This window comes from Dermacentor variabilis, chromosome 6, assembly GCF_050947875.1.
Source record: "Dermacentor variabilis isolate Ectoservices chromosome 6, ASM5094787v1, whole genome shotgun sequence".
Lineage (NCBI taxonomy): Eukaryota > Metazoa > Arthropoda > Arachnida > Ixodida > Ixodidae > Dermacentor > Dermacentor variabilis.
The window spans coordinates 96,350,551-96,371,883 of record NC_134573.1 but is presented as its reverse complement, the minus strand read 5'-3'; the positions used below and the strand labels follow the sequence as shown (position 1 = coordinate 96,371,883).

Here is a 21,333-nt window from a genome sequence, read left to right as displayed (position 1 = left end):
ACGTAGATAGCGGAATGGATTGGACACTATCTTACGATCATTTTTAAAGCGTCACCTGAACAAAAACGCGTCCCAAATGACTGGTTAATGGCCAAGGTTGTCCCAGTTTTCAAATCAGGAGACCGGCAAAAAATTGAAAATTACCGCCCCATTTCCTTATGTTGTGTATGCTGTAAACTTCTCGAGCATGTAATATCAAAATCAATATACATCTACCTGGAGGACAAACTTCTATATTCCAATCAGCATGGTTTTAGGCGAAATCTTTCGACAGTGACGCAACTGGTTGAAACAATTGATGATTTTGCGAGCGCTTTGGATAACAAGGAGCAAATTGACTGTATTTGTCTTGACATGTCCAAAGCCTTCGACAGAGTCCCTCATTCAGAGCTCATTGATAAGTTGGTTCATCTTGGCATAAACTACAATGTAACACAATGGATTCGTGCATACCTCATAGGCAGAACTCAGTACGTAGAAATTAATGGCTCCAAATCAGAATTATTAGACGTCACATCGGGTGTTCCACAAGGGTCTTTGTTGGGTCCAGTCTTATTTCTTGCTTATGTTAACGATATTGCGCAATGTATTAACAAAGACATAAGGGTGCGACTCTGTGCGACTCTTCGCAGATGATTCCTTACTGTATAAACAGATAAACAACCAGGATGATTCGCAAATTCTTAACGAAGCTCTGCAGGTGGTTGAACAGTGGTGTGAAATTTCAAAAATGAAAATTAACAGAAATAAAACTGTTGTATTTCGTGTCACAAACAAGACAAAACATATTGTTGACTTTAACTACACCCTGGGTTCATTTACACTTGCCGCAGTTGATAGCCTTAAATATTTAGGCGTAACTATTTCCAAGAATCTGAGTTGGAAGGAGCACGTTAAAAACATTTGTGCGACAGCAGAAATGAAACTCTGGTTTTTGCGTAGGAAGCTCAAGCTTGCTTCGAAAGACTGTAAGTTAACTGCCTACCTGTATCTGGTAAGACCCACACTGGTATACGCCAGTATCGTTTGGGACCCTTATGAAACAGTATTGATAACCATGATTGAAAGAGTCCAACGAAGAGCTGCTCGATTAATTCTGTCTCGTTACTCGCAAACTGATTCTGTTACACAAATGCTGCAATTACTTAACTTACCCTCCCTAGCCGAACGACGCCATGTAGCCAGACTTAAGTTTCTTTTTTTGCTTTGCAAAGGGCATTTCAACATAAATACTACTCCCTATTTAGCACCAAAACAAGGCAGAACCTCAAGAGGTACACATGAACATAATTTCCAGATATCTCAACTGCGCATTAATGCATACGCCAATTCTTTCTTCCCCAGAACAATGAATGAATGGAATAGACTACCAAAAGCCATTATTCAATGCGATACCATAACACAATTTGAAAACAATCTGAGGCAAATCATGTCCTAAACAAAATCATGTACATTATGTTAGATTAACACAGATTGTGTTTATTGTCCCTGCATATTGCTTTTGTATTTGTGCTGTTACTAGTTTCCTGGTTCTTTTTATGAATGTATGCTCAAAAAGAGTGTTTTATGTATAACTTGCGTGCATTGTGTATAATGTACGTTATGTTTTTCATTTTCTGTGCTGTACCCCACCCCTGTAACGGCCTCCGGGCCAACAGTATGACTAAATAAAAAGAAATATTCATTTCGGTGTTAAATTATGGGGCTGTATGTGCGAAAACAACAATCGCATTATGAGGCACGTCGTAGAGGCGGATTCCAGATTTATTGTGACACCCTAGTCTTTCTTAACTTGCACCTAAATCAGCTTGCACTGGCGTTTTTGTATTTCGCTCCCGTCGAAATGCAGCTGCCATGGTCGGGTAAAACTCGTGGCCACGAGCAATGTGTTAGCAGCAGGGCTACCGCAGCGTGTTGATTTGACGTGCGACGTGTTCATTTGACTTGCGCGGTGTGTCGCCTAAAAGCTACGATACTTTAATGTGGGTATGCGTCTGCCTGCTCTACGTCAATGTTCGGCGCGACAAATTCGCATGGTGCTTATTTTCCAGAAATAGCACAAACGTACAGTACCGCAGCTTCAGTTAGCCCGCAACCGCTGTGGTGTGTACAGTATTAACATTTCCCTGCCTTCTCAAGTCATCTTTTCCTCGCCCCCCACCCCCTTTGTACTGGAACTGTGAGCGAAGAGTGGCAATGGTGTGATTCACTCGTTTCGTGACGGCGTCAGTTCTGCCCTATTTCATGCCGCCTCTTTCTACATCCTGTTCCATTGTATCTAGCTTCGGCCTGAACTTGCACGTTAGCAGAAAGGTAAGCGCTGCAGTTTCTGCAGTGCTTTTGCAAAGATGATAGATAAATAAAGCTGGGAAGAACCTAGCTGACATAGCGACACCAAGTAAGCTGCACTGGACATTGGGCACATTTGACAGGTTGCAAAGGTTCAAACGAGGTTCTCGCGTCGCCATTCCTCTCTGCTGCGCAGCTGCCATGTAAATGCATGCTCTAAATCAGCCCCCAACGCGGCATGCAAGACAGCAACAGCAAATGTAGCAGTGGAAAAGTCGAACGCAAAGACAAAGAAAGCTTCGCCTTAAAAATAATGAAGACGAAAACCAGCATGACAGGAGTGATCTGTTATCAATAATTATCGCGGTTAATACCTTTGTGGACGAGAAACGAAATGTAATGTACTTTATTTACCAAAAACGGTGTTATTCCGACGTGGAACGTACAAAAACGCATTGTGAACAACGAAGCCGGCGAACGTAGTTACCGCCATTGTGGTAGTAAACCGTCGGCGAAAACATACAATACAGCTGATATCACGAAGCACTGATGCAAAAGCACGTGGAACAAAGCATCAGGACAGTTATGTCACGCCGGATAATGCCAAAGAAACGTACAAAACAGCTGAGAACAGCACTCAACTAGCATAAAATGATCATCCGAACCCACGAACGATTCCCCGACCGACCCATGCCTGCGGCGATATTTTTCAAATTTCCTGCATCCCAGTGTCCCCAGCACGCAACGAGATGCCTGCCAAATTGAGAACTTGGTTACTTGACTACTGCCGAAGTGATCGCAGAGCAGTGGCTAGCACTGTGACCGTAGTTAGCTGCTGCAGCGCAAGCATGGAAACATGGTTGTGAGACTTCGTGTGTGCGTCCTTGGTTGAAGATGACATTGTTGAAGTTCCGTTGTGAAATTTGTTCATCATTGAAGAGAGCACGTTGTGTCTTATGAAGTCATTTTGACCGTGGCGTAATTTTGTTCGTTAATGCCAACGGTCACCGTACTTTTAAACGCCGTTTGGCATTTTATGCACTTGTAGAAAAAAACGTCGAAAAAGTTCTTCAGGTAAACGTTCTGAATTTTGTTGCGGCTCAGTGTGGCGTACAGTCCAGAAATCCTCCAGTCACAAGGATGAGTACATCGGGGAACAGAAACGAAATAAAAGCGGTTTATTTTGCATTCACTCAGGCTCCAGATATGGAAGTACACTCCATGTAGGACCATTTTCAATCACTGAGCTCACTACGTGTCTGAGTGCACGTCAGAACACACCAGGACACACTCACTGCAGCAAAGCCGTCCGTTCTTAAAGCACTTCATTTCCCTAGCTGATTTGACTAGAGAATCTGATGACTGTGCATCGACCCATCACAATTGTCGAATCATTAGCAAAATCCCGCCCTTGAAGGCGCGCCGTTACGCCATACTCCACCTCCAATATTGAGGGATCGCCCCTGAGTGCCAGGCAAGTGCGTACAGTTTGGAAACGTCAAGTCAACGCAGCACGCATGGAAGTAGTCGACGCTGGCCCCTCCGTCGAGGTGGTTGCTTATAAAAAAGCTGCCTCGTGGGAAGCATCCACGGAATTCCCATTTCTCATTTAAGACGTGACAGACTCCATCGCCGAGAGATTCGTCCTGAGGGGGATCAGCTGTAAGGTTGCCGGAAGCGTCGGTGTACAGTCGCCACCTCCGCAATTGTTCAAGAAGTGTTGGCGGATGACAGATTGCAGCTTGAGGTCCCAGCATTCGCTTCTCTGCTGCCTTTTCCCTGGGAACACAAAAGGACACACACGACCACATGGCACCGGAATGCGCCGTGATCGCACCGCACGCCATCAGGTCTAGTGGGCAAATCAATGCACCTGCCCTGTATATTAAAAGCACAAAATTAGCCATCAAATCACTAAACCTTTGCCGAAACCCACAATTATGAGATTAGAACAGGATTCACAACCTACTCGCAAGCTCTGACACGAAAGAGTCATTCCAAGCGACAATGCACCTCATGGCGCGCAAACGCCCGAAATCCGTTTAAATCCACCAGGCTTCGTTTGACCCAATAAATTGGACCCAAAATATTGTGCTGCCAAAGCGAGCCTTCATGTTCCTTTGAGTTCCACAAAACTAGATTCTCTTGCTGCAAGAGAGAAAAGCTAGAATACAGGAACAAGCTATAAATAATTGGTGAGTGAGATATCATACATAGCACAAATGCCATGAACAGTCGGTTCTTCCTCTATCTTCCTTCTTATTGCTCGTAACAGTGCAAAGGAGAGCCTCATTGACTTCCCAGATGTGCTACCACAGTCGCTGTAGCTTTGCGGACAAGTCTCATTTGTAATACGTGGAACTCAGGCACGAACCATTCTTATGCGTTGCACATACAGAACACGCGCTAAAGAACAACAAAACTCCTGCGTGCATACCGCACTCAAAACATGCAGAAAATGTCCACTTTTTTCTAAGTCTTCCACGTAAGCTCAAAAAGACTCTCAAATGCTGCCGAATTCCAAATACTCGTAGAAAACATGCACCAAGGCTCTGTGTTCTTGTATCCGCGTAAGACACGCTTTAAAGGCACGGTGCAAACACTTTCAAAATAAAAACGTGCGACTCGCCGCTCGAAGCACTTTGCATGTATTAGCGGGCATGTTTCGTTTTAGGAAAAACACTTTTATGTTGCACGTATGGAGCAACAGAAAACTGTGTTGGAGTTTTTCATGTTGCTCTACAATTTTCTCATTGACCATTTTCATCCAGCTGTCATTTATGAGAAGCTGAATAAGTATTAAGGACTGATTATGTGAGTAGGCGGAATGCAAAAATAATCTGACTCTCTGCAAGCGACGGCAAACAATGTTACCTTAATTCCGTCCAGCTGCGTGGCTTCTGCAAATTTTTAACATTTGCCTAAAGTTACCTGGGATACCGTGTATATCGCCTGAATTTAGGTTATCAGCAGAATAATTTAATATTGTATAATTTTATTATTATTATTCAAACATGAGAAAACTAGGCTTTGTGGTGAAGGCACTTGTGTTAAACAACTTATAGAAATTTCAGGAAAGTAAATTTGCTAAAAGAAGCAGGGTTGAAACAATATCAGCAGTGCAGCCAGACAATTACCGTAATGTTGAATAGGATGCTCTTTGATACATGTGTTCATGACTGTACGCTAACATATTGCTCCCACGTGCGGTGAACAAGTATGATACACACACGAGTGTTTACTTGGCCCCTTTGCAGTACTATAAGGACAACAAATACAGCTGGAGGCACAAAACCACGACTATTCCCAGTAATGACGGGCGATGTTTACGCTATCAAAAAGTGGGCGATAACCATAACAACAGATTTACACTGGAGGAGAGGACCCAAAATAACGGCGATGGGTGAGTATCGAATAAAGGGAAAATCAGACATCCACCCGTTCGTAGCAATTGCTACAAAGGAAATCCATACGGGTTCCTCGAAAGAAAAGCCTCATAGTGGAAGAAAAATTCGTCCCGGACCAGGACGAATTTTTGATTTTCCCTTTATTCCCTTTATTCATTACTTCTCTCCACCTTGCGGGTTTCCGCAGAACTACTACGTCAACCTTTCGGACTATTCTAACGAAAGAACTACCTATGATTGCGATACTCCCCTAAATGAAATTTTAGGGGACGCGTTTTCATTTCGCAATATACTGAGTCACAGAATTTGAGAGACATATATGTACGTACAGTTACACACAACTATGTTTCCGGTGACGGCGCTTAGCGTATGCTTCAGCGGCGCGCGCATCTAGATTCTGACGTCGGCGTCGCTGAGCCTCTGATCGGGCAGTTCGTTTAGCAGCTGCGGCAGACGAACGTCTTCAGCCCGTTGCGTCACTCACGGTTTAAACTGGCTGCCAAAACTGGCTGACCTATGAACTGGTTGACACTATGTTCTATCATGACCATATTATAAAGAAAGAAATTGAACAAGAGTGTAGCCGTCCATAGAGCCCAGCGGCTCAGTCGACTGTAGCGCACCAAGCCGCCGGCATTAGTATATCTGAACCACACTTCCGATTTTGGTTTTCGGCCCGCGTTGTTGGCCCGCCGGCTGTGGTGATCGGCGCAGCATTTTTTTTCGCTTCAACTGCTCAACCACGCGCTGTCTGTGCGGAATCGTTTTAGTATTTAGTAGAAATGAGCGCGAACGATCTTCACAATCTTCCATCGTATATGCATGTGTCACGCGCAATTTCATAAAGTAGACGCATGACGCCTTATGAAATGAAGAAATATTTAATTTGCCCTATATAAATGTTGGTTCCGGATCTCTGGTGCGTTCATCCAATGTTGTGGCACCAGGTAAGCAGCAGTAGTTCCCGTACGAAGATCCACCGGATTGCGTCAGCTGAAAAAAAGTTAATTACTAGCATTTGTCATAGTGGGATTGACACCTCACAGGAACACTGCGTGTAGAGGCGAAACGTGTGAAAGTTGGGAATGGGCGACACTACAAACAAGAGTAATTCGCTTTTACATGCAGCGTAGAAAATACCTGACTCTTCCCAAACAATAGCATACATAAAATATGACATAATCATCCTCTTTGCAAGCATTCCCCCATTGGCGGCCATTATTTCTTGCACTTTAAGATGACAAATACACGGTCGACTGCCGCGTTTTCTAAACTATCTGGCCTCAACGGAAGCAATGGTACGCTACGTAGACAAAGGTGGCCACAACATAGGCTCTCAACCAGACCACGTTATACGCTCCCAGAATTCCTTCTACTATCACTCAAGAGAATTGCGTGGGTGGAAAGACTCTTTTCAGTCGTTCAGAAGACAGAATGTTTTAGGTAATGTTCCTGGTGTTTGAGCTCCTTGGCGTTATTCTTTGCGAGTTCTGCCAGCGCGAGCAATACACTCCCTTGTTGTAAGTCTTGGCAATAAATCGTCACGTTTTCGACAAGCGTGAGTACCGAAAGAAGGTATATGTTGTTGCGGGGCCATAAAAAGCGTCACGAACTTGTTCCACCAATATTCAGTACATGTCAAAGTAACTCTCACCACAGCCGAGCTGCTTTCCGCTAACTGCGTCACAACGTCAGGAGCGGCGAGTGTGCCCAACAGGTATCCCAAAGAGCAACGAAATTAATTGCAATAATTTTCGGGGTCACAGAAAGCAGCGCGAACCTGTCTCAGTAAGATTCTGTACACGCGAAACTAACTAAATTTGAGCGCATCTCTGTACGCCTTTTCATTTCGTGATGTATTGGCTGGCGCGGACAGCTGTCACGTCCGGCACATTGCAAACGGAGCGAAGTGATCAGCGACTAATCGGGAATCGTGAGAGGTAGTAAATGGGTGACGCGTAGACGCGGTTCACAGCAGCCGTGGACACAGACATCCGATCATGCAGTGCTTTATTTCCATATGTGTACGGTTCTTCGTTTCAGGGTTTTATATATTTATTTTGTTAAACTGGGGGGAAAAATTGGGTGCTATTTTTCAAGCTGATAATCGGGGAGAAATCAGTTCTTTTTGTGAAACCATTCCGAAATACGGGTCTTTTGGTTTAAATCTACGGATGTACTAAAGTGATACACTAAGGTTCATTTTATCAGAAGGTCTCACGGGCTTCTTAAATCTGACGCTTTCAAATTGGTGTTTGTTTCAAGCTGGTAATCAAGGGGGGACAGCAGGGTTTTCTTGCAAATGCTCTTGGGAATTTCGCGTTTGTTTGGAAATGAATCAGTAATGATAACAGTAAAGAGCATTCACAACTTCGGAGACATGAAACATTTTACCCAGGAAAAGCTGGCCATCGATTTCTAACATAACCCTGTTTACATACATTATCAGATGCATGCGCAATGTGTCGGCCTCCGTTCGAGACCTGTTTGGTCGTTCAACGTATCTCAGCAGGGAGAAAGTTCTCGCGACATCATAGCTTTCATTAGCTAGGCACGACAATGTCACTACAGCATTTGCCAGCCTCAGGTAGCGAGCGGTATAGTCATGCCAATACTTAATCAGAGCAACAGCTGTGCTTGTGGGGCTTGTTTCTAGCAAGTATTGGGTGAACTCGTCATGAAGTGAATCTACATAGTCGGTTACGGACATGCACAGAGGTCGGTAGCCATGAAATGACTGTCCCAGTAGACGCATCCTAAAGGCATCTATACCGGCTCCCAATTTCCGCCGACTTAGCTTTCTTTCATTTTTTTAGACGTTCCGGTTGAACAGTGCAGTGCCATTTTGTGGCGAGTTTCATGCAGAACCCTTCCCAACGTGCTTTGACGTTTGACGCAGCTTTACGTTAACCAGGGGTGCGATCGGAGATCGTTGTTCGGCGCGTTCGTTCGGTTACCGGCGCGCGCGATTGCCTTACTCCGCGCCGACGTCGCCAGCCGCGGAGCCCGGCCACGTTTTTGGTGACGTCAAAATGACGACATGCTCCTGTCAATCATCCTCCCACCGAGCATTTCGTCTGCTAGGCACCGAACCCGGCGGGATTTGGGAAGATTGGAGCGATCATCACTCGTTACGAGATCCGCTTGGCATTGCGCGTCTGGTGGATTGGATTAGATCGAAAGGGTGGCTTCGGTAGCTGATTAGCACTTCGGATCCAAGCCATAGCTTAATTCGAGAAAAAAGGCGCATGCGTTGGGAACTTCGGTGTTTGCGCTGGCGTTGCTCGAGGAGAAAGGAGAGCGGGTGGCATTGCGAACAGCGTTTGAAGAAATGGCAGAAAGCGAATTCCGACGTCGCTTTCGTTTCTCGAAACAAATAGTGTGTTCGTTATACAGCGAAGTCGACCCCGTCATCGGTGCCAACGAGCCACTGGAATGTTTTTGCTGCCTCAAGGAAAGTGCGCCACTGCTCCCGTCGTTTCTTTTTTCTTTCTTTGTTCTCGCTGTCCGCGACACCACCTAGGGACGACGCAGAGAAAATAACGGTTATAAATTGTAGTATTCACTTACTACTATTTCAAAGCATGTTTAAGCTTGAGAAGAGAAAAATATTTTTTTAGATAAAGATTTAATTCATTGGAAGACGAGAAACATTTCATTTTGTAGTATACTGTCTGCAGGCAGACGGCAAACGAGGGAAGTAAACTTCCCTGGAGTTCATCGCTTGCCGATTGGCTGCTCTTTCCACCCCGTTCTCAGAAATTTCGGAAATTTTGCATACTGCCACTCTGTGTCGTTGCAGCAAGCGAACAGAACGTGTATCGAACAAAGATCTCCGATCGCGCCCCAGATGATCAAAGTTGGGCATCAGAAGTTTTCCGCTTTCAAGCGTTTTGTCGGCGTCTAAAAGGGCGCCGAGTGCGTCATTCTTCAGGATTGCGTTCACATAAACAACTTCTTTTTCAGTAAATATCACTCGAATAGCTGCCACATTGCTGCTATCACGCGAGCTTTCAGTAAGTTCCGTTAAGGAGCTCCAGATTTCTTTGCCAACCTCAAGCGCTTTGTAGAAGCTTTGCCATCTCTTCGGGACAACACAGGGTGGCTTCTTAACATGAGGTCCAAAGAGGCAATTAGAAGCACAAATTTCGGTGTGCTTTTGGTAGAGCTTGTTAGCGTGCTTAAATAACGCTCCAAACTTGATCATTACGGATCGAACTGTTGACATGCGTGGTAAGGAAATGGCATGGTCAACACTCACAAGAATCAGTCATGCTAAATTTTTCACATGCAATATTTGGATCCCTTCAGCTTGAGAAATTTTTCATGCCATTTTTCACAGTTTCTCCACTGAGTCTGTGGCTACAGCTACAACGTCTTTCCACTTCTTGCCTACAGTCAGGAGGGCCTTGCTGACTACGCTGGCCACCGTGAAGCTGATTGAAGCATTTACTCTGTCTGCGTCAACCGAAGCAACCCGCTTCTCCACGGTTTTAGTTTTTTGGCTATGGTACCACAGAAGAATGTTGATGGTAGGCATTTCTGTGATGTCTGGGGATTCGTCGACGATAAAACTCACTTTCACATGTTGTATCATGGCGAATTTTCAGAATGCCCTTGTCAAAAGTCTTTGTCCTGTTGACATGGTCTTCGCGGCCTTGGGGTATTTGCGTACGAAGTCCCGGAGAGGTCCGTCCGCCTGGTGCGTGCTTATTACAATGTACGCTAGAGCACAAACGAAGTCATGGATTACGCAGTCCACTTCGGTTTCTTTCGCACCTTGCCTACACAACATATCAAAAAGTGTCTCCCGAGATGTTCTTGCCTTCTCAACTTCCCGGGTCGGCATCTTATGAGTTATGACGAGATGACGCCAGATTCTCGTGAAGTCGGTCGCAGTGCTTCTTCGCTGGATCGGTAATAATCTCGGTGTTGGAATACTTGCACACTAACTCGCGGCTGCTTTCACTGGCTTTCGTTGCGATCTGGAGATCTTCATGCTAATTACACAGTGCCTTTCGTTTTCTTCCCATCTCCATGCTGAATTTTTCTGAGCCGCGCGCCTTATGTTGGTGACGGTGGCTTTGTGCTCACAAGTTGCACGTGGTAATGGGAAGTGACGATGGGGATCATGCGTCTCATTAGAGTTCGCACTCTAAACCAATTAGATGCATGATTTACTTCATCGCCAGTCTCTCCATGATGCTGATGAGCTCTTTGTTAGAAGTCCTTCAAAATTTTCGAGATAAACTGTAGAAAAACCTAAGATACCAACCTCTTATCGCCTGCTGGTCACATTCTCTCGTTTGTCTCTCTCTCCCGCCACACTAAAACGTGACCTTTTTTGAAATAATTCGAATCGGAACAATGCCACCGTTCTCGGGGTCTTTCTAGTCTTGTCAAAAGAGAATTTTGAGTGCAGTGGCTTTTCTTCCTTCTTTTGTGGGCAGTAGAAAGTGCATATCACAAACTCCGTCAAGTGCGGGGAATGCAGAATGCAACATGGCTCTCATCAAGGCCGACCGACGAGCGCGTCTAACTCAACGTGACGAAGGCTCGCAGAAGGAAAGTGACAATAGCCGTTGGGGTCCTCAATGGTAAAAAAAATGTGCAGAAAATATCTTGGTCGCTCAATCCCTCCCCCACTGATTCATCAACCGGGACGGACGGGTGGAAAAAACTTTAATGAGAAAAGGACCTGCGAGGTTGCCGGCCTGGGATCAGGCCACCCGGGCATTATGTGAGGTGAAGCATAGCCTTTCCACCGCTGCCCCAGCTTGCTGGGTAGACCATAGTTGGTCGGGTAGTTCCGAGCTAGCCAGAGCGCTTAGCCATCGCTCCTCGAGAAGGTCTGGTTCCATGTTGTCCTCTACATATATTGATCTGATCTTTGTGCATTTCGATAAAATGTGTACCATGTCCGCGTATTCATGCTTGCAGAGTTTGCAGATTGCGTCTGGGTATTGTGTCTAATTTACTCTGTTTAAATGTACTGAGTTCGGAACGTTCTGGTTTGCAAACTTCTCCAATCTGTTTCTTGAGACCTGTCGAGTTGTTTGTGGGGTTGCGGGTATGCTTCACTTTGTTTCGTATAGTGTGTCAGTATGTGGTGCTACATGACCAGTCTGTCCCTGTCGGCTTTTATCGCTACTTCATCGTCGTCGCCTCCTCCGTGTTCTCCATCGCCTCCGCCGCAGTCCTTCCCCCTTCCCCGGGTGTTGCGGAGTGCTGGGCCGCCACTGTCCGAGCCGCGGGGGGTTAGTTCTCGCGCGGCTCGGTGGGCCTTCTCGTTGAGGTTGGGAGGGGCATTCGTGGTTACTTCGGCCATATGTGCCGGTGCGTTTGAGGTATTTGGGTATGACTTTGCCTTTCTTGAACTCTTCTACTCGGCAGTCCAGGATTCTGCCCGCCTCGGTGGAGACCCACCCTTTGTGAAGTTCCTAATAGCCGTCTTGGAGTAACTAATTATTGTTCTGTTTTGCTGCTGACCGTTGATTACAGCCAATGCGATTCCCGTTTCTTCCGCTGCCTCCGATGATCTGGTCCTTACGGAACATGCAGTCACGGTCTTTCCTTTCGTGCATACGACCGCCATTGCGAAGAGGGAGTTACCATTGTCAGCGCCGACAGCACCATTGTCGTCCCGGTATCGGGGGAACCGGGCGGCGTCTACGAAGAGCACCCTCTCCCGCGCGCCGTGGTTTTTGATAATCGTTTTCGTGCGGCAAATTCTCTCGATGTTGTGCACGGGGTCCATGCTTCTCAGGCTATTTTCCGCGTTTATTGCGGCTCGGAAGTGTGGGTGAATCTGCGTCTTGGCGCCGTTCAATCCGTGGTGGTGAATGGCGATCTTTTCCATGATTTCTATACCCGCCTTCGTTCCGGAGAGTCTTTAGAGTTGCACTATCCTCTGTGCTTCCGCGATTTCCTCCAGCGTGTTATGTGCCCCGAGTTGTAGTAATTTCTCGTTTCTTGTATACTCGGGGAGCCCCAGTGCCGTTCTGTATGCTTTTCTAATGCGCGCATCGATTTTGTCTTTCTCAGCCTTGTTCCAGTGGACTAATGCCGCCACGTACGCCACTTGGCTGATCGCGAAAGCCTGATCGAGCCGTGCGACATTTCTTTCTTTAATGCCCCTCCTGGCGTTGGAGACTCTCTGTATTAGCCGAACGAACGCCGTGACTTTCTGTTCCAGGCGCATTATAGTTGCCGCGTTTGTTCCCCTGGCTTCGATCCAGAGACCCAGGACTCTAATCTTTTGGACCATGGGTATCTCCGTGTCTTTTCTCGTGGTTAATCTGATTCCCCTTTTGTGTAGTTCGGCTACGTCTCTGGACGGTTTACCTTACCCTCCTGGAGCAGTATAGCAGCAGTTCCGATTTCTCCGGCGAGCATTCTAGTCCGGTGCCCTCCAGATGATTTTTGGTTGCATCCACTGACCCTTGAATTCTGTTCTCCATATCACCCTCTCTTACGTCCTTCGTGGTCCAAATCGTAATGTCGTCTGCATAAATGGTGTGATTAATGCCTTCTATTCGTTCCAGTTTTTCCGATTGTCCGATCATGAAGAGGTTGAAGAACATCAGTGACATGAAGGACTTTTGTGGTGTGCCAGCGCTGCCCATGTCCACCTGGATGCTCTACTCCTCGTCCAGTCTGATTCTAGCTGTTAATCCCGTAAGAAATTTCGGATATAACTATACGTAGGTTCGCCCAGGCCGAGTTGCGCGATTCTGTCGAGGATGGCCGCGTGCTTGACCCTGTCGAGGGCATTCTTTAGATCAAGTTCAAGTATTGCCCTCAAGCCTCACCCCGTGGTGCCTATGACTTGCTCCTTGAGTCGTATCATGGCGTCTTGGGTAGAGAGCCCTTTTCTGAAGCCGATCCTGTTGCTGTGGTCCAGGTCATTTGAGTCCAGGTATCCGTTAACTCTACTCAGGCAAGCGTGCTCCATCACTTTACCAATGCAGGAAGTGAGAGAGATCGGCCGCATGCTCTTTATTTCTAAGGATTTACCCGGCTTGGGGATGAGGATCACGTCGGACCTCTTCCATTTGTCGGCTATCCCGCCCCTCCACCAGCACTAGTAGATGTAGTCTGTCAAGCGGCTCATGGCGTAGTCGTCTAGGTTCCGGAGCATCTTGTTCACTTTGTCGGGCCCCGGGTGGAGTGCACCTATGCTCAGAGCAATGCCGCCCGACATGTGAGTAGGCATTACCCGTTAGCGAGCGTCTGCGCTCAGACAATCTAATATTCAGGCAACGACCTGTTTGGCCGATAGAGGCTCCAATCCACTCCAATCTATAAAAACACCACAATACTTTCCGCGCATAGAAATCAGGCCACGAGGGAGATTATTGAGGCCCACTTTATCAGGAAAGAAGGTCGCGTTGTGTAAGCATGCCATTGTTAAAGTTGTATAACAGTGAAATCAAATTTTTAAGCCGCCTCATAGTGTAGCACTAGATTACAGGGTTCTGCGTTTTTTTGCCTGCGCACTGATAATGACGCCATCAATGGGAGAGCACGTGGCTGTGGGTTTAGCACATAAGTTTGTGTATGAATTCGAATAAATTTAGTTGTCAGTTCAGCGCTGTCCTGTGTGTTCCTGACTTCTGTATTCGTCATATTGCGCCGCCACTTCAAGATGTTCAACCAGTACCAACTCGCCCTCATGTCGATCCTTCTACAAGCTCTTTTTATTTTAAGGCTTAATGTCCTACATACAACAAAAAATTTAAAAAGGAACAATCGATGAATCCCCATATTTAGAGTTTCTGAACCATTATTGTGAATTTTGTTTTTGTACGCCTGCGTTGTTTGTTCTTTCCCTACTTTTCTTCCAACACTATTCCAATCGCCTTTTACTAATTTCTATTGAGAACCTGTTTACTTTCCCCCTGCTTTCGCTGAACTCAAGTGCTTCAAGGATACCAGTAATTCCTAAATCAACCACTGGGCAGATATCTTCACATTGTAATGAAACATTCTGAATCATTTCTCTTCCTTTACTGCAGCAAGCACACGCTTCTTCCTTCTTATATCTCGCTTTAGAAGTGCGTGTTCTAAGGTATCCCGATCTCGCTTCGCTGAGTAATGAGCTTCCAATTAAGTCATAAATTGCTTCTTTGCTGATTTCGTTATTTTCTCCTATGCAGTTACTGATAGCAGGATTTTTTTTCATTGCCGCCACCCATCTGATTGTCTTAGCCTCCATGCTATTCCTGTAGAAATACCTGAACACGCTCCCAGTCCATTTACTTTCTTCTATATTCGTCAGTCGTTCTCCGTATTTAATTTTACTGTGACCTTCCTTCACTTCAAAACTTGTCCAGCCCATATCATCCTGCACAGCTTCATTTGTAATCTTCCCTTGAGCCCCCAATGCGAGACGTCCCAATCACCTTTGGTTGCCATCGAGCCCGTATTTTACCCCTGATTTTAAGCAAACAACCGCATTTTCAAATGTAAGTCCTGGAACCATTACACCTTTCTACATGCCTCGGAGCACATCGTACTTATTGTATCCGCGTAGCGATCTTTGTTTCATTATGGCCTTGTTTCCCTTTCCCTTTACTGTTTTTGTTTTTTCTTGTGTTTCCATATAGCCTTTGTTTATCTATATACCAAGACATCTATATTTTTTTTTTACGCCAGGTATTTCCTGACCCTGGGATTGCAACTGTCTGGTCGCTGTTTTCATTGAATACCTTAGCACCAGATTTTTAGCGCTAAATTACAGACCTAAATTCTCGTCTTCCTCTCAACAGATATTAGCCAGACGTTGCATGTCACTTTGCTTGTTATCTAGAAACATATAATAATATTTGGGGTTTTACGTGCCAAAATCACATTCTGATTATGAGGTACGCCGTAGTGGAGGACTCCGGAAATTTTGACCACCTGGGGTTCTTTAACGTGCACCTAAATCTAAGCACACGGGTGTTTTCGCATTTCGCCCCCATCGAAATGCGGCCGCCGTGGCCGGGATTCGATCCCGCGACCTCGTGCTCAGCAGCCCAACACCATAGCCACTGAGCAACTACGGCGGGTGTTATCTAGGAACACAAATTCGCATAACACGAACCTCGAAGGTGCTGCTTTACTACTGTAGCCACCTCTTTGTATGATAGATTAAACCCGATATTGCTCCCTGCTAGCGCCTTTTTCATCCTCACTATGTACATCCTAACGAGCAGTAGGCATAAAGCACTCTAAAAAAAGTTTACGCCATTTGGGGCTTATGTCCCCAAACAATAATCGTCATCTGGCTTGCTAGCGTTCCCTCTCTTGAAACCTCGGCGCTCGCTCCTTTCATGTCGAGAATGCTACGTCAAGCTAATAAACCGCAAGCCTTTCGCGACTAGGAAGTACCGGGCTCACAGCGTTAATCAAGGGAAATGTGGGCAAGACAGATGAAGATTATTGTTTGCGGACAAAATATAACCCAAGCGGTGAAAACGCTTTTTAGAGTGCACCCCTGCCTCAGTCCCTTCTTGATATCAACTTTCTTCTCGCACCTCATACCTTCCTATTCAACGCAAACAGTATTTTCTAGGTAAAGTTCTCTCAGAAGCTGTATACAGTCGTGACCCAAGCCTTCCCCTTTCCGAATATCCCACAATACGTTGCGGCCCACGTTGTCACAGGCTCACGTAAAGTCTAAACAGGCAACACATAAGGGCCTCCTTTCTACGCTTGATATTTCAATAAACTGAGTAAGAATAAATAAGTTATCATTTGAACGCCTACCTATTCTGAACCCATTCTGAATTTATCCCAAAATGCCATTTATTCTCTGCCTATGCTTGCAGCTTTAATTACCTGCATTGCTAGCCTGTATATTACCGATGTAATGGTCAACAGCCTATGGGAGTGAATTCTATCATTCTCTCCTTTACCTTTATGAATTAAATTCATTCTACTATGTCGCCAACTGTGTAGTAGTCGTCTATACTTTAGGCTTTTTTTTTCTACTGCTTTCAACAGTTTCCTTACTTTTTCACCTTAGTTCGTTAATCAGCCTAACGGGTACCTCGTCTAGCGCTGTGGCTGTGAGCTTTGTAATTTTGTCTTCGACTTTCTTCCAGCTGATATTTGTCAGCACCAGCTCCTTTGCCATCTGGCTCTCTTTCATTCCCCTTTTTTCATCGACCGCAATCTCGTCATTGTCTTCGAAAGATTACGCTTTTTCTTTCTGATGTAATTTAATGCTGCGTCCCCTTTCAGTTTGTTTATATCTTCGTCTATGATATAATGTTGTTTTGTTCTAGACTTCCAGATATTATAGGTGCACCCTTCTTTTTCTTGTGTATTTCTGAGAAGCAACGCCCACTTTCACCTTCTACCTTTGCTTACACGAGTATTTAAACCATAGACTTTTTCTCCCGGTATATTTCGCATTTACTGGCTACATATTCCTACGACGACTGTGCTTTTTTTGCCTGCCTGTGCTGCGAGATGCTTTCTACCATTCGGCGCTCGCTTCTCCTATCTCTCTGCTTCACCATATTTTCGGTTTCTTGTTCCCTTTCCAATGAGCAGGTTGCTTCTCTTTCCGTAATTCTGTCGTCATTACACTTAGAACCTCACTATATTCCTACTCTTTGCTTGGCCCTTTGCCATGTTCTTCCTCGACTCTTGTGACTGTATTTGTTATTTGTTTAGTATTGAAATTTGCACTGGCCATTTTGCGCTCCTTGCTCTCTTTCCCAACTGCATATCCCATTTTCAAAAGGATGCGTTTATCGTCTCTCCCTATGCTGCTATACCCCTCCTCGCCAACGAACATTGCACTCAACTTATCACGAATTGCTTGTGTCATCAGACAGTAATAAATGGTCAATTGCCGGCTTCCCACTTCCGACGTATATCCTTTATGTGTGAATTCATGCCACCTAATAGAATAATTTCGGCATCATTCCATAAACCTTTAATACCACCTCTTGGCATTACACTAACTCTCGATTCTTCTCTGTGCAATTGTTTCCGGTCCACAAATACGTTACACCAAGTCAAGTTTTCTTTCCACTCATTGCACCTCATAACAACAAACATGCTATTGAAATTTGGAACTTACTCTTTTCCATTTTGCTCGTTGATGGATGAGCATTCCGACTCCCCCTCAATTGAGTTCTGTTGCACCCTCTTCAAACATTATTTATAACTACTGGCAGCTCTCCCGAGTTTCTAAGGTGGGTTTCTGAAACCGTATTGCCCTTATTTGTTCTGGCTGAATAAACGTACCCTCACCAACTGACAAATTTCAAAACACAGATTTACGTTTCGGCGCCCGATACGGGTGCCTTGTTCACAATGAACGAATGCATGGTGGTTTTTATTATATACGCGTCGGAAGACGTAATGCGCTTGCGTACAACTCAGGGAGGGGTCCCCGTGTCTGGTTTATTATGTTAGTAGTAGATTGTATGCAGAATGATTCAAGGAGCGAAAGGGATGATAATTTTTATTCTCTTTCGATGATAGAAGCCGAATGCTACTTAATACTGTGTCCAGTCTTTTCGTGATGCTCTGCCAGGGCGGTGGAGACCGTGTGCCCTTTGGCTACATCATTCCGATGCTGCTGTAGAATTCTTTTAAAGTTCCCCGTCTCGCCTACCTAGCACGCATGGCAATTCTGGGAAGGAATTTTGTAGAGAACGCCCGGAAGTTTTTTTCTTTTTGAATTCTAATTGAACTTTGAATTTTGATACCTTGCTTAAAAATTGGCCACTGTAATACTGAAGTTAAGTTCTTCGGTTTTGCTTGCCAACCCACAATTTAATTATGAGGCACACAGCAGTGAGGCACCATGGAATAATTTTGACTACCTGGGGTTCTTGAACGCGCAGCCATCGCATAGGACGCGGGCGTTTTTGCATGTAGCTCCCATGGAACTGCGGCCGCTATGGCCGGGATTGGATCCCGCCCTCTCGGGCTTAGAGCACAAAGACATAGCCACTACGCTACTACGGTTGTTATTACCTAAATATTCATAGAGATAGTTAGAGAACGCAAGCTTACGTGAACCACTCATTCACAGCTGCAAATTGCGTAGCACTATACTTCATACACCTCACAATTATTAAAGATATATTCTTCACTCGATAATATCACCTTCCAAATTTTTGCATAATTGTATATGGACGTTGAGAACTTTCTGTTTTACAATTTGTTTCGGGCTCTAGTGCATGCGATCACAGTGCCCGGCTTGATGTCTGCCCATTTAGTTTCGCAATAATCATTTCGGATTCAAAAGAAATCATTTACATCTAAATATACAGAAAATTATGTTACCAGAAAGATCAAGCAGCAGCTGAGCTGCAATATCCGATTTTTATTATTTCTAAGTATATAAATATTATCTCTCTTTTATTTATAGCTCGGTCCGCAGGATCGAACCAACATTTAAAGTTAAAAATTGGACTGTCACATTTTCTTCTCGACATGGAACCTCGCCTGCTTCGATGACATTTACAGATTCCAGAGGTAAAGTTGATCTCACATTCCGGCGATTCATTTTACTAGCATATTTAATTATACTATATCACACGTTTAGCAATGACCAAGTAACCTGCTCTCACAGTAAATTAGTATTATCAGCTGCTTCTTACATGTTTATCTCAGTAGTGAAGTAAAAAGGCAGAATAATTGTGCTCTCGAGAGCACGATTTTCTTGACCGACTCCGCAGCACGTTTCTCCACATCGTAGTTGCGTTTTATTTTCGATACACAATCCGAAATATTGCTTTTTTGCCTAATAACTGATCCTCTACGGCGCATGGTACTGTCTCAGGGAAAAACAATGGCGACACTGCCTGAGTGAGTTCCTGTTTCAGAATAATTTTTCTTATAGCGATATGAGCTTACATTGACGAAGGCAAAGAAGCTTCGCATCAGGATACTTCTGACGTTCATTCTGGGGATGTGCACTTGGAAAAAATTCTGGGGATCTTTGGCAGCACCGTGTTGGGTGGTGTTCTCCATCAGGCAAACACTAGCAATACTGCGCGATCAGATACGGTTAAAAAGATGCTGGACCTAGTTCGTCCTACCTGCTGTCACAATTGGCGACTACCGGGTTGGTGTCGGCAATGCGCTTTCCCACGACTACTAATTTCCTACCAATAGTTGTAGCCCTCCAGGCATTGTTGGGTCATCGAGGCCAGCGAGGCCATCGTGGACGCCTGCCCTTTCCTCAGGAATTTGGAGCACATCGAATGAAACGTGGAAAAAAAAACCTTATGCTATTTGTCTGAACCTGCCTTCACTGTAGCTGAATTGCCTGAGTTTTTGCATTTGGACCCGCAAGTCTTGTTCCTTGGCGTCGAGTCATTTTCCCACCAACACGGGGCAACTTGACTTACTTGAATACGCGGCATTATCGTGTTTTTATTACCTCCCGCGATTATTGAGATCAGGCTAGCAGTGTTTATGGTAATTCATTTATTTCTATGGTTAGGACATACTGAAAATTTTAAGGGGGAGAGCTGAGCCATGTTTCGCTCTTGGTCGACAGCCACATCAAGGCCAAACCGAATCGCTGCACAAGCGTCTTTTATCACTAGACATCTGACCCTGTCGTGCCACTGCACGCCACCACCCTCCTGGTGCGCCCGTATCCTAATGTGAGCATTGAAGTACGCTGCGTTTTCCCCTTTTTGTGCCATTTGTAAAGTTCGGTGAATACAAGAAACTTAAAACACGCAATGACGCTTGCAATTATGCAAATAGCTAGTATAGCGACTGAGTGTCGAGTTATTCCCCTAATCTATTGTGCCGTGAATAACTGCAGAGTTATATCAGCAGAGCGCATTTCATAGTCTGGTAGGTGGTTTTCGTCGCCATAAAAACATAAATAGCCACATTTGCCTACAACATGCATTTCGGCAGGTGGGCGTCCGCTTGTTGGACAATTATTTAGCGTGGTACGCAGTCCTACTAACTGAGACACTCCGATAGCCTTGGTAGTGTACAAGGTGATAGTTTGCATGCATTTTTCTTGCAGCCTGAGCTTTGTGAACTGACAGGATATTAAACGTGCTAGATGAAAGTGGTCTGGATGAACAACAAGCTGGAGACCCATCTTGCTCGAGCTTTGGCGGACGCTGCTGCTTCGATGGCCTGATGCACTAGCCATCGCAACGCTTCACCACACCTTTGTCAAGTAGTTTGAGGCGTTTAATCACTATAGAAAAACAGGCAAGCTTGATTGTGCTGCGTCTGTTTAATATGAGACGAATGTATTTCAAATAACCTGAAGGCAGAATCGGATAGCGCGACAATTGAGAGGTAGTGTTTCCCGACGTTATATTTAGCTTAGTGGGAGCCGCGCTGTCAGCCGACGAGCTCAGGAAAGAACCTGCTAATGACGCTGCAGCGGTGGCTGGTAGAAGACAGAAGGTAGCAACGCTGAAATGGATGGCAAAGTTTCTGTTGATGCAAACGATTCCTTTAGATAATGATCCTGAGCAGAACATTGCTGCCCAATCTGAGGAGCAAGTGCTTTACCACGCTGAGGCATTTGAGCATTCGTCCCATGGGTGCGGTCGATGTAACTGCGTCGCGAAATGTGGGTTAGCACACAGTATCGGAACTGCTGAACATATACGAAGTTTTTATCAAATATGCCTCGATC

At 45.2% G+C, this 21,333-nt stretch overlaps 1 protein-coding gene across 3 annotated transcripts in view; it reads left to right on the top strand.

The window, feature by feature from the left end:
- LOC142584938 (uncharacterized) overlaps positions 1–21,333 on the top strand; it is a 55,667-nt gene that overhangs the window by 18,136 nt on the left and 16,198 nt on the right. For 2 of the 3 annotated variants that reach the window (XR_012828982.1, XM_075695300.1), the window contains exons 2-3: positions 5,547–5,692; positions 19,078–19,184. Coding sequence is in view for 1 of the 3 variants with exons in the window: in XM_075695300.1 (XP_075551415.1) it covers positions 5,547–5,692; positions 19,078–19,184 (253 nt within the window). In the remaining 2 variants the exon portion in view is untranslated. The remainder of the gene's footprint in view (positions 1–5,546; positions 5,693–19,077; positions 19,185–21,333) is intronic. The other variant, XR_012828983.1, reaches the window with a different exon arrangement.